We start from the raw sequence: 16,924 nt of genomic DNA on the forward strand, positions 1-16,924 counted from the left end.
CGATTTTACCGCTCGTTATCGTTGTGTAAATCGTTTTCTCAGGATAAAGGAATTACTGCGTTGTATCGCTACATCGCTATATCGTTATATCTTCGTTATTAACACCGCATAATTGATATTTCTTCTTTTCGGTCGGAGGAAGCGTGAGTCCATATTCGCGCGAAAGTCTTTCTTTTCCATCGTTCTTTCGCGATAGCTAGACGTGAGTGCGAAAGTCGAAGAGAAGAGTCGTCGTCGCTTCGGTCATTAAATTACCGTTATGTAGTTGAACGTGGCAGTCCACTGCGTGCCAAACAATCATTTTACGTAATTCATTTGGCTTATCGTTTGCTCATATTGAATCGGATAAAGTAAATAACGAGCAAATAAATTTTAACAGGTTTTAAAATTATATTGTCCCTCGTCATGTCTTATTCTATTTATTATCACTATTAATGCATCCTACAAATAATATCGAAAAGAGTAATATGTTGAAAATTGCATTGATTGACCGGACGTGAAACTTCCGAAACATACCTTGAGGATCCTATCTTTATCTTTCGTGTTCAGATCAAACGTTCTATACTCATTCTCGTATAATTAATTTACCCAACTATTATTATCGAAAAGTATCGAATATAAAAGTTATATCAGTTAGTACCGCTAATGAAGGAAATTATTTAAAAAATTAGGAATAAAAAACTTAATAGACGAAGGAACACCTTTGGTCCCCAAAACGCGTGCCAGATGGAGAACAATCGAACGCAGTAGGTGACTCGATTCTAGGTGACTCTCTCAACAACCATCTGTCGTCTAGTCGCCCTTCTTGTGTTGTCACCTACGATAATTTGACTTGAAAATGCGCCACGGATATGCACACATTTGCATTCCATCGATAGCCAGGACACGGACATTAACGAGGCAACCTGCTTGGCTCGAAACGCAACAGGGAATTCGTGTTCCGGAGGTGTTGAATTGAAATTACTTGAGTCGGCCCCGTTCCGCCTTCCTTTGTAACAACGATTCGAATTTCTCCACTGTATTAAAATCGTCCCTTCGAAATCGAATCGTGTCCCACGAAATTTATAACTTGGTTCGTGACCGACGATGTATATCTGTTACAACGCGTTTCGTATCGAGCAGAAGCAAAAAGTACATCAATCTCCAAGTACTCACCAATAAGCCGGAACCTAGATGGAAGTTGAAGTTTCCGCTCCGATATCGCCGCGTTTCCTAGCCCTGGTAATGAAGCAACTTTTTCCCACGGAGCTCATGGAAGTTTCATTTCGAACAGGAGAAATTTAGAAACGTTCTTGACCTCCTTTCTGGAAGAATAACATGATTATTTATTGGAAAAATAATAAAGAAAACTAAAGTTAATCTTAAGAGCTCGAAGTATTAATAATTGCTAACAGAAATCTAGGATCTTAGAATTACTCGCTGTAAAGTATTAATTTCTACATTATCAAAATTATGCAAAAAGTACATCTATTTGCTTCTATTTCATCGGATAACTGAATACGAAATTAAAAATTTCCATTTATTAATCAATTAAGTTACGAGCTAAATCAATTAAGTTACCAGACAAACGCTTTTTTAAAATATTACGATAAAGAATCAAATGGCTATTGTCCGGAAATAACAATTGATTTTTTCTGTCTACAGAGGAATATTCAGACCATCCGAACGAAGTTGTGAAGAACGAAGAATTGACCTACAACGGGGCGAGTTCAAGCCGTGTTCAAGATCGGTACTACCAGCTGGTGATGGTGCTGACGGGAAGCTTGTTTATCAGCGCGATCATGCCGCAATTATTACGGTGAAGCGACAACACTACCGACGAGAACGTATATCCCATACGTCGAAACCCCTTTTTCTGTGATTATCCTACGTTTAATTAATTTCTTGAGGCACGCGTGCGCGCGCGCGCGCTCGCGTGGCCGCCCCTCAATCGTGAAAAATAAATGAAAAATAAAACGCGCACGATTTATGGTCGGACTGCCTCGAGAGAGAAAGAGAACGAGAAAATTTAATCGGGAAGGAAGAAAGACAAAAACGAACAACAATTGTTTAGAGAAAAAAGAAAAATTAAATGAAAATAAAAGAGGATGCGAGTTATAAGAAGAACGAAGAGTTGGCAGAAAATAATAAAAAAGAAAATAAACGTAAATGTCAAGAGAAGAGACACGCACGACACACGAGCAGCAACGCCATATTGAAACTATTCGAAAACGAAGAACGAAGACGTAGATAGTAAGATTACAAAGACGAAGAAAGATGAAACGAGGAGAAACGCTACTATTAGACACTATTATAGTATGCCCACTATTATCACTACTATAAATGGTAGTCGTATTGGTTGTCCTTCTTATCATTACGCTAATTCTAGGTATTTATTGGAAATACGAGGAAAGAGAACGAAGTCGTGGACAGCGTGCTAAATATCCTCGAGCGAGGCATACGCCGCATAGTGAATAAATACGTCCGTCAAAGAAAAGCGGGAAAGTTCTTTCGTTTAAGTATCATAACCTCGCGCGTGAGGATTTCGAATGATAATATCGTACGACTGACATCGACGTTGATTGACGAACGGTCCTCTGTCATCTATGCCTCGATTGCTTGAGAATTAATATTGTACTTGAAAAGTCAAACGATTAAGTTAACTTAGAAACTTATATGTATATAGAGAATCAATTACTTACTAGGTTAGTATGATTTAAAACTTGCCATCTTAGTAGATGTATCACTTAGCACATTTTTCTGTTAATATTTTCAGTATCACGTTCGCGTAAATGTAGATACGTCATTTGTTTAACTGAAGATTTCAGATCAATCACGTGACTTATTTGCGATTAGTCGCGATGGTCGCGCCAATATTCGGATCGAAATCTATCGAAGGAAACAATCATGGCGGAGAGTCGTTCGGGTTGCGTAAACAATCGCGAACAGGATAATTAGCACGCGTGTAAATAAATTCCTAATGAATATGTACAAGTGGCTCTTGCCTCGTCTTCGGGGCAGAGGAATTTAAGAGAGTGCCGTATACTAGGTAAAATCTTATATATGACACACGGAAGAGTGCGATACAGCGTGAGTGAAAATTTCCGAGTGTGACAGAGTATGACGTGTGTGGGTGTATTGCGAGGCGTATGTGAACATTCGTGAACACAAAGATCGCCCATTTGGATAGGACACAAAACTGTGTAAGGTGCGATAAACTTTTGTAAGTTCCGCCCGCGGTTCTCGCAATCGTGACACTTTCGCGAACACGTGAAGTATTGTCGGCGAAGAAATTCGAAAATTCCTCTCTTCGACCGAGTTCGTCGAAGGGAAATGGCGAACGAACGAACGAACGAAAGTATGGTATGTAATGCGTGAGAGAGACTGATCGCGGAGCGAACGAAATAAAAATTTTTGTATCATAGTTGTACCATACCGAACTTTATCTATAGATCTGTATTATATTTATTATCCGCTATCATTACGCTACGAATAATCACACTCGATATTCTATATTTACTAGTAAAAAATATCAAATTTAATAGCGAATAAATTGCGTATTCGGCGGGGTAATGATAAAAGAAACGACATGACGCGAGCAAAACGATGAATTCTCGACCCCTGTCATCATCGGATCTGCCATTTGTTGTTTCCTTCTATTTTCTTTAATTTTCTTCGTGCTGTATTGCTCGAAAACGTCGAACACGCGCGTTCGAGTGCTTATTTCGACGTGTGCTCGCTATTTCAATAAATTGGCCGTGCGATGGTCGGTTTCATTTTGTCGATTTCGGTATCGTCTTTTGTGCTATGTACATCGTTCTTTTCGATTGTCCCTATGATTCTCCTGTTTTTTTTTATACTCTATTTATTGTTCACCGCCACGCAGATTTCGTTTCCATCCGCGTACTGACGAACGTACGCGCATGCAAATCGCATTTATTTGTAAAACGTACGGGATTACATGTATACATGCACAGTGGTCACGATCGTTACACGCGATCCCGCTCTGATTTGTCGCGTACGTCGATAACGACGCCCTCTTCGCTAACGTTCAAGCTCTGTTCACGCTGCGATCGCAGCCGATTTTCGTTACGAACGCCCATTAACGTATAACATTGTACACGTATCCTGTACGTATCCGTAAGAACATGTTTCGCTCGATCACGATCACGGATCCATATTTCTATAGATCACACAATTTTACCATAATCACACGACAAACGTTAACTATGTGTCTCAGATTTTATCGCGCGGAATACATTGTACCGGCAATTAATTATATAGTGCGCGCGCATCTTGCGCATGTCCCGTATCGTATCGTATAAACGTAACTTGTAATCTTTAAAATTGCGTTCCCGCCAATACATTCGATGATTGGCCGCACGGCTACGATGGCGCTATTTTATTGCTTGCGTACTTACACAACTCTTATTTACGCGCATTTCATCTTCCAGAATGCAAAATTATCGCTTTTGTGTCCGACGTCTAGTTTGGCGATCGACCAATCATAATACCAAACGTATCTACCGATTCTGTATCTGCGATACGAACAACACGGCGAATATAATTACATACAACCTGGTCTTAAAAATGGATCCGTGAGCATCAGTGTGAATGGAGCTTAATAAGTGCACATAGTTGTTTCCGCGCGCGTAAAAATGCACACACTGCGACCGAAGAGCGTTCGAGGCTCGAGGATGCGAAGGGAAGAAACAACAACGAGCAAATGATCGTTTCACGTTGGCCACGGGAAAAAGAGTTCGACCGAACGGCAACTAGAGTAACGAATTATTGTAAATACGAATATGCGGAGAGAATTACGTATTGTATAAGGCAGAGCGAGAGAATGTAAGAAAGATTAATGAGAGCGCAAGGGAGAGAGAGAGAGAGAGAAAGAGACCCCAATTCCGAATCGTAGATAATAAAGAAAAAATGTATTCTGATGGCTGCTCGATTGACCGACTCGTTTTCATCGTTCATTGATGGTTCATCGTCCTTAATTATACGCGACAATTAAAATGGAAATCAATGACCACGATCAGCCGGGAATGTTGAGGGAAACGATGGAAATTAAATGCGTGTATAATGTTATCCATTACAGTATTGTAAGCCTAAGTATTACATGCCTCCGATCCACGTCTGTTTGTCTGTCTGTCCGTTCGTCTGTCTACAGTTTGTACTTTTTACCCATGTGTTAACCGCAATAGCAATTTCGTACACGTACGAGCGATCGATTACGAGAAAGCAGTTCGCGACGATACCTGCGATTCCACGATTCTTAGCATGTAGATTTCTCACAAATGATCATATTTTCGTTTCGTTAACTATAGCTGCTACGATGACAGTTTCTTTTAGTTTCTCTCTAGTCGTTTTCGTTCGCACACACATGTATACACGTGGAATTGTTTGTGAGCCGCTGATCAACCCGCAAAACGAAACCCAAAGACAATCACCTGCACCATTGTAAGGAAAAGCATTCGAAGCGCCTCTGCGTAGATCAGTCGTCAACTATAGCGTCACGATATCATTTAGGTATATACGATTCGTTAACCCTCTCACACGAAGTAGAAGTAATTTAATACACGATTGTACAAAACGTTTCTCGTACAAGTTCGCTTTGCGGGTCTCAGAGGATATTACATACAGTAACGTACATTTGTAAAGGGACGCAAATAGTAGAGTGCGTTTACGTTTCGATCAGCATGATCGACGATCCATGTAACGGTTGCACACACGTCTTGAATCGTGGATGTATCGATAGAACTGCTCCGGGCGGCGAATTATCGATCGACTCGAATTAATCGAATTAATCAGAGCCAGCATGAAAGCCCGTAATCAATTAAACATAAATGCAATAGCAATGCAGCAAAGTTACATAGATCCAATGTGAATGGTACTCATTCTTACGGACGATAGATGAATACAGTATAACAATAATATAGACTCGAACTATCGATAGAAAATAGACAAGGTCACTCACTGCAATATTTTTTTATTTTTCTCTCCTTCATTTATCTTTCTTCTTTTCTTCTTTTTTTTTCGTTTCGACCGATCCGCTCCGAAAGCACCCTCCGATCCATCCGTAACACCAATCCCGACCACCACCACCACCACCACCACCATTACTACAGACCACAACGTGAAACGCTGCTCCTCGAAAGTTATTTTTGTAACCATGAACAGAGACAAGCATCGTACCAATAAGGTATTTAAATCGTTAGTAGAAAGTATATGTAGATACTCGATATAATAGAAAGTTTAACGACACCGATATAACAGAAACATACAAGAATAATCATAAGGTCGATGAACCTGAAGATTACGATTAATTAGATCGCGCGTTAAGATTAGTCTTCGCTCTTAATCGCGTATACAGACCGATATACAGGTACGCGTAAGTACGTAGACGCGTTGCAGATCGCACGTTTCGAGCAGAAATACACGAAGAACAAAACGAGGAACAGGTTTCACAGTTTTCTAATCCAAAGACGTTCGAACCTCCCCTTCATTGCGATTTTTATCGTTCATTTTTGCTATTTCATTGTGTTATCCTCTCGTGTGCGTGTTTTGGAACAATGTCAAGAGATTAGAGGTCTTCGCAGGTGGAGATCACAGCAGGCGACTATTCGTACGCGAAAAGGGCTTGTTCCTCTCTTCTCGAGACAGGGGGTATAATGGGGATGAGATAAAACGGGCAGTAACGAGAAAGAAAGAAGTAACAGGGATGGGAAAGGAAAAATATGAAAGGATCGATTAATTAGATTTACCGCGTCGAATTGATAACGTCGCGGATTTATCGAGCGCGAAAATGGGATCGAGATGATTTCGTAGGTACGTCGTTGTAAATAGAGAAATGAAGAAAAACAAGAAAAAGATTACGATCAATAACGATAACACGATGAAATTTATATTAAATACATAGCAAGTATGAGGATAGGTTTCTAATAACAATTTATTATAAAAGTGAATGTACGTTGATGTCTAAGATTTTTAACAAGATGGAAAAAAAAAAGAAAAAACACAAAGTGGTTATTATTAAACTATGATTATTAACTCATAATCGAGAAACACAAGTACTAATTAAACAAAAGAGCGTTTGAATACAGAACCACACTTTTTAGCCAGGTCATGAATTCTCTCACGTTGCATATATTAATTTTGTAACAGGTACATTACATGACACATACGATCACGGTCACGGAAGCCATACGGGAGGTGCCACGTTATCACCGGAGCAACCGTTAGATCATTTCTTTTCTCTCTCCTGAACACGGTACACGTATTTACATATAAATTAAACAACAGTCGGGATATCATGTTTATAAAATGAGAAGAAGAAGTCGAAAGATGATATCACGCAGTTTATTCGATCAATCGATACGATATATCGAGGATAAGAAAAAAAAAATATCAAAACCAGCTTGGAGAAAGAAAGTATCTACGGTTTGAATAGTTCGATCGGTTAGCGTTGTCTGACAATCAAACGACCTAGTTTCCAATTACGACGCAACAATATTTATTCAGCAATTATCTCTCTTTTGCCTCACCTCCACTCGATCTAAATTTGAACCAAGTAAACAGATAAAAAGGAACAGCTGAAAAAAATTGTAAAAATAGTAACGCGGTCCACGTGTGGCATTCGTGAACAGGATCAATCAATTATAGATTGCGTGTGCTCGCTAAGTATGCACGTTCAGTACAGTACAGTCGTTCATTACAAAGCATTACAGATACAATACAAAGTAGCGTAGTGTTCATAATGGTAGTCCACTTGTAGCGAAATAGTGTTTAAACAGTCCAAACAGACAACCAAACAACCAAAAAAAAAAAACCGGAAAAACGACATAATCGTCAAAAAAATTACAGGTAACCATAAAAAGTACACAGTAAACGTGAATCGATCTTCATGAAGTACGTGCAAGACACGCACACACATGTACACACTACGACACTTGCACACGACACATATACATGTATATTGGCACATATTGCGATACAAACAGTTTCAAACACTGTCGAGGGCGTCGCGAGAAAAGGTGCGGCGTTACTCTAAAGATATGAAGAAAAAAAAAAGAAAAAAAAAGTATATATTTAAATGTACACTCATACACAGATACAGAGACACGATATACACATATGCAAAAGCGACGCGACTTCGACGACCACGCGACGTAAAACGCAAAAGCGCGTGAATTCACTCGCAGAAGCAGAGAAAGAAAGAAAGAAAGACGAAAGGTGGAAAAGAGGGTCGACGATGCTCTAAACGTAAACTCGTCGGCGTCGCGCGATTTATATAGCTATATTGTATTATGCATGTCGATATACGGTCACATATAACGATGGAAAATGAAAGTAAACCAAACGAAACAAAATGAAAAAAAAAAAAGTGAAAAAGTAACTGGAAAATGTTAAAATGCCGGACAGGGAGACCGGGCGTCCCCCGATAAAATAATAATAATACACGTACATACTCACTCACATAACACATACAAAGTACGTCGACGCGTACGACGAAATACGTCGGCGTCGAAACGTTTCATTTTGAAAGTACCTTGCGCGAGTCGTCTCGAATCGTTTAAGTACAAAGAAGTAAAAAAAAAAGAAAAAGAAAGAAAGAAAAGAAGAAGATGATGATAATGAAGAAAAAGAAATGCTCTTCTCGATGGACGAGATGCGTGCGATCCACGTTCCACGCGATTCAGATACCAGGGTATCGAGTTCTAGTTCGCGGATTCGGTGAAGAAATCAGGTTTCCTTTTTTGCGTTTGAGGCCATCAACGACGAGCACCATTGCGTGGGTTGTATACGAACCAGGGGGATTCACAGTGGTGAATGGTAAATTTGGGGAAATCGCGTGTCACGCCTCTTTCGTTGAACCCTCGACAGGCATTAATGAGTTCCTGGAATCAAATTGGTTGTAAAAAGAATTATATTTAAACGATCGTTGCCTGCTCGATTCGAAAGGTTGTAAGCGCATCGGTGAATCCCTTCGCGGTTCGTTTCCAAATGTTTCTATTTTTTAAACGAATGAGAACGATTTGCGAATAAAATTGCATTCGCGATCATTTCGATGGATATTTATTGAAAACGGTGAGAACACAAATAAACGATATATACGCTTTGTTGCACTGATTTTTCGGCTTGTACCGATATTACGTATACACATCTTTTACCGCTGTTTCGAAACGCTGTAAACACGAGATGCAAGAGGACATTGATAGGTTGAATTACGTTTTTATCGAAGCTCAAACTTTTCATGAAATTTCGTATTGTTTTATATATATATATACGTATATGCTTTGATCGATTCGAAGGATTTCATATGTTTTAATCAATGGTTGAACGCGTGAAATTCAAACGCACAGACGTAAAGACGACGATTCTTCTTGCGTCGCGTGAAACGAGCGAAATGTAATTTAAAACGAAAAACTGCCATTTTTAATTAACGTAATCGATAACCTCGAAAGCGATTGGTAATTATCGTAGCCGTAAATTATTCGTTGTCCTACCCTGCAAAACGAATGTTAAAAAAAGAGAGATAGAAGCTATAGAGTATGGAGGAATGTGAGTTCGCAGCGAAAGCGGATGTCCGGTTCGATCGCATTCTTAAATTTCGCGAGTCTTTCGACACTGATTATATACAAAAATCGTTTCAATTCGTTCCACGTTCCATCGAAGTTGAAATACCGTCTGTCAAAGATGAACACGCTACATTCACAAGCAGTACATCTTAAAAAGCACATAATATCCACGATATCATTCAATAGTGTATACATGGAGAATTCAAAATTTTAATTTATCGCTTTATATTTTATATATGTGACATTAAAAGACATACAAAATGTAGAATACTAAAACATATTATTTTGAAATTTTAGATACAGAAAAAAAGGCAACATTAGCTTATCCTACATTTTAAAATGTTAGTAATCTAAAAACAAGATCGACGCTGACTATTAACTGAGACTGAATTCATTAATCCATCATTTCATTCCCTCTTTCTTCCTCTAAGTAAAAATCATAAAACCTTCTTCTTTCACTTAATTCTAAGATATTTTGTCTCTATTCAAACATTTCAATCGTTTAAACTACTCAATAACATATCAACCACATCTTTGGAGTTGTAAAAACCTGTTATATATTAGTCTGAATATTTTATATTTAATAAAATAATAATTTCACCTGAAAAGTTAACTATCGATCCGGATGTTATGTGCTTTACAAGATCAAATGTACATAGCGTATACATAATAGAAAAAATCGCGGTGGCGTGTAATATACGAAATCTCATTGCGAAGACGATTCGCAATGCCGAAAAGGAAGATGCTTATGTTTCGAGCCGCGTTGCTTGTTCACGGGCACGCGACCATGCCACTTCGTTTCAATCGATTCGATCCGATTAATTAAGCCCCCATTCGATTCGCCTAAGGCTTTCAGCCGTGTATGCTTCACAGACAACGAATCTCTCGACTTACCAAGCGACTCGCGACTGACAATAGTTTCTGCGATCCGTCGATGCAATTGTTTTAAGTGCAAAACTGTCGTCACGTAGGACAGGACTTATAAATCGTTGAAGAAAAGAGTATTTGGCATAAAAAAAGGAAGGAAGAAGATGCGCTCGAACGAATCGTTTCCCCTACTTGAACCTGTAAGGTACGCTCGTCACGTTGTTTAGAGCTATTTATCGATTCTAAATCCGAAGCGAGATGTTACACATCAAAACGAAATATTTTTGCGGTGCAAAATTTTCGCAAAATGAAAAGTCAGTTCCTCTGTGGCGTGTTGAGATATACGCGAGATTTGGAGCCTAAATCGTTGTACGATTGTTTATATAGAACGAATTTATATTATATAGAACGATGCGAAAAAATGTTAAGTGTGCTTGTAAGTGTGCTGTATGATGATTTCCGGTGTTTACGATATTCGTTTGCGGTCACGCTGAATAAGTCTTGTCTTACACGTTCGCACGCATTCTACTTGAACCACCAAAGAAATACACTCGCACGTATTTCTTCTCCAAGCGCTTCTCCAAGGCACTTCTATAATGAGAAAGAATGCAACGATAAACTGTGGTCTATATTTATCACAAGTTTTAGTATTAAGTTTTGAAAGTTAGCGTTAACAGGTGCCATTTTTGTGCCATCACTTTCCTTCTTTTCAGGCAGCTAAATAAGACGAATAGAAAAATTATTCACCGTTAAATTCCATAACAATTCGAGATAACGATTCTACTGATAAATTTTATTGATCTATTGAAAATGGAAACAATCGGGTGAGCTCGCAGAAAGAAGAAAACGGAAGAAACGAGAAGGAAAAACGGATAGATCGAATGAAAGCGATGCCTAATTTGAAGCGCGCATAACTTAAGGATCGCGCAACTCGAGAAAAGAAGCGCGAGACAAACGAGAGAAAAGGAAAGCATTTTAGGCAAGACGTGTCGGAGTACATAGACTTCTCGTGAAAGTAGAGCCAATGGAGAAGAAACTAATCGGGCGGGAAGCAATGCTGCTTCAGTCATCCGCGTAAAAGCATACTTGCAGTTATAAGGTTCTAAGTAAGAGTGAACAAAGAAATTTAAATAATGCAAGACGAAACGATGGAAGAAAACCATACTGAAAGGCCTAGGTTGTCGCACTCGTTTGAAAAACTTTCCTGCAAGAATGCATACAAGAAGTAGCGTACAATTGCTGTACACTCGTTTGTTGACGCGAATATAAGGGGAAAAAAGTCGATTTGATTTGTATATGTACACGGTGAGCCCGAGGTTCGTGCAAGGACAGGTGCATTTACGTATGAATGAGGAAGAGATCTGGCGAAATCGATACTCGTTTCTTTCTGGTTCATAGTCAGTAGGCGCGAATAAATCAATGGCCGTATCACTTCATTCTTGTAAACGCTAATGTCCTCTGCGGCGATCATTGTTATTATACGAACGAACTCAAGACGGCATGGTATACAAGACTAAGAACAAGACCTAAAATGGGGACATAATATTTTATAACTCAACTTTTGTACAGAATAAATAAATACTTGTACTGTGGACCAATATTTCTTTTATTTCATTCGCATGTTTACGACTCGATTTCATTGTAAATGAGATATTCGAAAATAACAAAAAGTCATATGACAAAATGTTATGTGAAAAATAAATTACAAACATTAACTATGAAATAATAAACAATACTTTTTTTTTAATATAGTAAGAAGTTTGTAGAGATAAAACATGTAAAAAATTGTATGATCTATATTTACCTAACTATTTATATTTAATTTACAACTGTTCGTTTCTTCTTGACATTATAAACTATTTATTTTTTGTCTGAATTAGCGGTATTATAACTATAGAATTTTTGGCTTCTGATATGCGCCACCATCTTCCAAGTCTGTGTTCTTGACCAATTCCAGCAATAAGTTGAGTCCCATCCGAAGTGAAACATAATGCATTCACGAACCCTGTTAGTTGTATCTCAAATAGCGGATTCAATGATCTGAAGGAATCGCCGCATTGCCATAATCTGATAACACCATTTCGTGATCCTATATTCGATAATTACGATAAACGATTAAAATTCTTTCGTAGAGATAAATGAATCACATATCTTAAAAAAGAAGTATTTAATACCTGATGCAACTAAATCTGTATTGAGTAAAGTAGCTATACTCGAAATCCACATTGGTTGATTATTGCTTTCATCTCTTCCGTGTGCGTCTGGCACCGAACACAAAGGTTTTTTCTTTAAACAACCCCAAACGCATAATTGTCCATCGTCTCCACAACTAAAAAAGTGTTCTTCGTTTATAAGCTTTACGGTATCTATGCTACCACCATGTCCATTGAATATAAGTTGCGATTCTTCGACGATTTTCCAAATTCGTATCGTCCCATCGAAACCACCGCTGGTTATAGCTCGCTCACGCGCTAGCGCGTCAATCGATGTAACACCATTTTGATGTCCAAATCTAAGAAAGTAATAAAATGAGATTATAATGGAGTAAGCTACGTTAAAATAATGATGACGATAATGATATACTCACAAAGATTCAACATATGCCATATCATCTAAATTCCATACTTTTACGGTTCTATCTTTAGAACCGGAATACAACGTGTGCGTATCTCTACGGAAAACTAAGCTGGTAACACTATCCCTATGACCTTGCAAGTTTTTTATGTGATTTAAGGTATCTCCACAAAATACTAGAATATGTTTACAACCGCTATCTCCTGCTACCTTTAATCGCAAGAAATAGATATTTATATATACTTGTGAATGCAGATATATTATAAATGAAAGTTTATATAATCTTACCAAAAATTTACCATCAGTACTAATTGCCAAACACTGTACACATTTCATTCCAGCCTCTGATTTCCTTTTTCCTTTAACGGCTTTCAATTTTGCTCTTTCTTTTAAGCACCCTAGTATGTAATATTCACTTAAGTAAAATTGTTTTCATAATTCAATTGTTGTTTTATCAAAAGTAACATACATTTAACTAAACTACCATCCTTTGAACCAGAATATAAAAATTTTCCATTGCTAGAGAGACATAAACAGGTAATTGAACTTTTATGTTCTTTACATTTTAGAACAATTGGTTCACCATGATTGATATAATTTGAAGCTACAGTCTTCCGTAACCTTCCCTTTTCTTCTAAATATTCCTCTTGTAATCTTCTTGTTACTGCTCCTTCTTCAAATTCTGCTCTATCTCTTTCTATATTTATTTACAAAACTGGTGTTAAAAAGTGAACACATAGAAAAACCATTTCATATAATTTACCTTCTTCTTCGATATGCTGAAGATATTTCTTTGCAAGTCTTACACGCTTCTCCTGAGCAGTTTCTTCTTCTTCCTCACTTTCATATTCTTCATTTTTTCTATACAAAATAATAAGTAATAACAATTAAAAATAAAATTATTAAATCTAAATTTGAAAATATATAAATACCTTTGATTTTCTTCTGCAAGTTCTTCGTCTGTACTGGCAATACTTTCATTATCATCAGGTATAGACTTATTTATCTTCTTTGTCTTCCCCTTTGTTTTAGTATAACCATTAAACTAAAATATAAATTTGTAATCTTTTGTAGTACATTACAAATAAATTCCCAATTGCATCTTGCAACACAGAATAATTTTTATATATCAAAAATCAAATATTTGTAAGTATATATACATTTTTTTATACCTTTCTTTTAATTCCTCCGCTACCTTGTTTATTTCGAATAAAAAATGACATATTTACAAAATGCTTTTTCAAACGAATTTTAACCTATTTTACTCCTACCACATGGCTTATTTTTCTTAAACACGCGCTGCCATCAACTACAATCAAGAAAGCACGATATTAATCTATGTAACAACCAGCTACATGGAAAGTCACCGGTAGGATATGGCGATGGCGCACTCTATATTCAATGAACATAGTACATTTTTCGAATAATGCGTAATTGGCAAACCTGATTAGAAAATAATACATTTTTCTATGATTATTATTTATAGTTTTATTATTTATAGGTAATATAATTATTTGAAAAAAATTAACCCCTTGCCTTACGATTTAGGTTCTAATAACCAATAAGCAAGATCTTGTCTTCTGATATATAAGTGCATGTGTAAGGTACAACTAATTTTATTTTGCAAGACGTTTGATAAATTTGATTACCAATTGATTATTGAATAAAAAAAATTTATTATCTTTGAGTAAATAATAAATCAATAACAACGACGTACTACGCCTTTCACACAATATTGTAAGTTACAGGGTTAAGAACCGTTGTATATTGTTATTGATCCCTTATAATTTAATATTTATATAAAAAAAAAAGTATGGTTCAGAAGAAAAGGGTACTTATGGTTTGTTTAGGTATGGTTTGTTTTAAAATATTTGAGTGTATAATAAATTTAAAAAATCGTATACCATAACAGTATAAAACATTATTTTTATTTTACAGGGAATATTTGTCGTTCACCAATAGCAGAAGCAGTTTTCAAGAACGAAATAAATGTATTAGGCTTGAATGAATCATGGGAAGTAGAAAGTGCAGCAATCATAGGATATCATACAGGTAAATGTCCAGATCCTAGAGCTATGTCCACGCTAAGAGAAAAGGGTATCACTAACTATTCTCATACAGCACGAACAGTGAGTAAGTTTATTATTATATAAAAAATGTCTAATGTTAGTATTAATGTATTTTGTCATTGTAGGTCAACACAGATGATTTTACCACATTTAATTGGATATTTGGAATGGATAATAGTAATATTGAAGAATTAAATAATATGAAACCTGCAAATTGTACTGCTAAGATTGAACTTCTTGGAAAGTATGATCCAAAGGGAGAAATCATAATCAAAGATCCTTATTATGTACATAATTATTTTAATACGAAATGTTAATTTAAAATTTTCTATTATAAAACAAGAACTAAATTAAAAAAGATTTATTTACAGATGAACAACAATAATGGATTTTATAAGGCATATGAGCAGAGTACACGGTGTATAAAAGCTTTCTTGCAACAACATAAAGGTATTATCAAAAAATGTATTACACTTGTAATAATTTATAAATTAAATTTAAAGAAATATAATTATAGTAAACTTCTTATTTCCAGATGAAAGTTTAAAACCAGAATAAAACTTAACAACTATTAATATTTATAATTAAAATTATTAAAATATTATATATGTACAAATTCTTAGAGACAATAAAAATTCATTACAGAATTAAAGTATTGATTCGTTACTACTTATCATTTACAAGTATTCTTTAAATGAAATTCTCAATCATCTTTCATATATAAAATAACTCTCTAGTATCATATCATATTAATGCATGTAACTTATACCTATTCTGATTTCTATTAACTTAATACTCGTGTAACTACATATTTACTTGTACAAGCAACAGTTATTTAAGATAAAACATACATATGTATTTACTTCGTTTTACAAGGTTTCTTACATAACCTTAAAGACACTATTGTATGAATATCTTTTTAAAGGTGAAAATTAATTTAAAATTAGTAAACATCAATATGTCATCAAAAAAGAAAGTGTTAATGGTGTGTTTAGGTATATTAAGAATGTTAATTGTCTGTGCAGAGTAATATTGTAAGCATATCATCTTTTGTTATATCAGTATTAAAAATTCTTAGGAAACAGCTGTCGTTCTCCAATAGCAGAAGCAGTATTTTACGATGAAATAAAAAAGTTAAATCTTTCTGACGTTTGGGAAGTAAATAGTGCTGCACTTTTACAGTATCATGTAGGTAACAGCCCAGAGCCTAGAACTATGTCTACGCTCAAAAAAAGAGGCATTACACATTATACTCACATAGCGAGACAGGTATATATAACAAATTGTTTTATTTAAAATGTAAGATAAAACGTGTCTTCCTGTTTTCAGATAACAAAGGAAGATTTCTACAAATTTGATTGGATATTTGGAATGGATAGTGGAATAGTATTTGATCTCTGCCAAATGCAACCAGAAGATAGTCAAGCAAAAATTGAACTTCTTGGAAAATATGATCCGAATGGAGAATTAAATATAAGAGACCCGTTATTTGTAAGAATTGTTAACGTATTATTGTTAAATTATTTTTGTTATTATTAAATATTTAAATATTTTTCAATTAAAATAATAGGACAGTGACAGTGCTGGATTTGAAAAGGCATTTGAGCAAGCTGCAAGAAGCATAAAAGTATTTCTGGAACGACATAAAGGTAGCTTTATATACCATGATATTTCATTTATTAAGTCATTCAAATAATTTATTTCTATATTATCTTATCAAAAAATAATTTCCTTTACAGATATTGTAAATACATAATTACATTGATCATAATTGCATTGTTATATATAACTTATATACAAACTATTGTACATTGGAATAAACATGAAATATGTAAATATTATGAATATGAATTA

At 35.9% G+C, this 16,924-nt stretch overlaps 3 protein-coding genes across 9 annotated transcripts in view; 2 read left to right on the plus strand and 1 right to left on the minus strand.

Annotated features, from left to right (window-relative positions):
• Nucleotides 1-12,027, plus strand: part of LOC122577713 (ephrin-B2) — a 293,161-nt gene extending 281,134 nt beyond the window's left edge. For 2 of the 3 annotated variants that reach the window (XM_043749216.1, XM_043749214.1), the window contains exon 5: nucleotides 1,645-12,027. In XM_043749216.1, the coding sequence (XP_043605151.1) occupies nucleotides 1,645-1,802 (158 nt within the window). In that variant the 3' untranslated portion in view covers nucleotides 1,803-12,027. The remainder of the gene's footprint in view (nucleotides 1-1,644) is intronic. The other variant, XR_006320409.1, reaches the window with a different exon arrangement.
• A 180-nt stretch (nucleotides 12,028-12,207) lies between these two features.
• Nucleotides 12,208-14,364, minus strand: LOC122577711 (U3 small nucleolar RNA-interacting protein 2). Its single transcript, XM_043749212.1, has 8 exons — nucleotides 14,174-14,364; nucleotides 13,934-14,046; nucleotides 13,765-13,862; nucleotides 13,471-13,698; nucleotides 13,290-13,399; nucleotides 13,015-13,211; nucleotides 12,602-12,939; nucleotides 12,208-12,516 (listed from the first exon to the last, which is right to left on the minus strand). Exons 1-8 carry the CDS (start codon nucleotides 14,222-14,224, stop codon nucleotides 12,284-12,286), a joined length of 1,368 nt encoding a protein of 455 aa, XP_043605147.1. The 5' UTR covers nucleotides 14,225-14,364; the 3' UTR covers nucleotides 12,208-12,283.
• On the plus strand, nucleotides 14,364-16,911 carry LOC122577714 (low molecular weight phosphotyrosine protein phosphatase-like). Of its 5 annotated transcripts, none has more exons than XM_043749220.1 (7): nucleotides 14,364-14,502; nucleotides 14,750-14,851; nucleotides 14,940-15,130; nucleotides 15,196-15,357; nucleotides 15,442-15,520; nucleotides 15,606-16,065; nucleotides 16,149-16,339. In XM_043749220.1, exons 2-6 carry the CDS (start codon nucleotides 14,815-14,817, stop codon nucleotides 15,626-15,628), a joined length of 492 nt encoding a protein of 163 aa, XP_043605155.1. In that variant the 5' UTR covers nucleotides 14,364-14,502; nucleotides 14,750-14,814; the 3' UTR covers nucleotides 15,629-16,065; nucleotides 16,149-16,339. The 5 variants fall into 5 exon arrangements, with proteins under 5 accessions (XP_043605155.1, XP_043605154.1, XP_043605153.1 ...); XM_043749219.1 differs by having other exon boundaries at nucleotides 14,463-14,605; XM_043749218.1 differs by lacking the exon at nucleotides 14,364-14,502 and having other exon boundaries at nucleotides 14,509-14,851; nucleotides 15,606-16,055.
• Nucleotides 16,912-16,924: the final 13 nt, after the last annotated feature.

The sequence above is a fragment of the Bombus pyrosoma genome, linkage group LG2, assembly GCF_014825855.1.
Source record: "Bombus pyrosoma isolate SC7728 linkage group LG2, ASM1482585v1, whole genome shotgun sequence".
Lineage (NCBI taxonomy): Eukaryota > Metazoa > Arthropoda > Insecta > Hymenoptera > Apidae > Bombus > Bombus pyrosoma.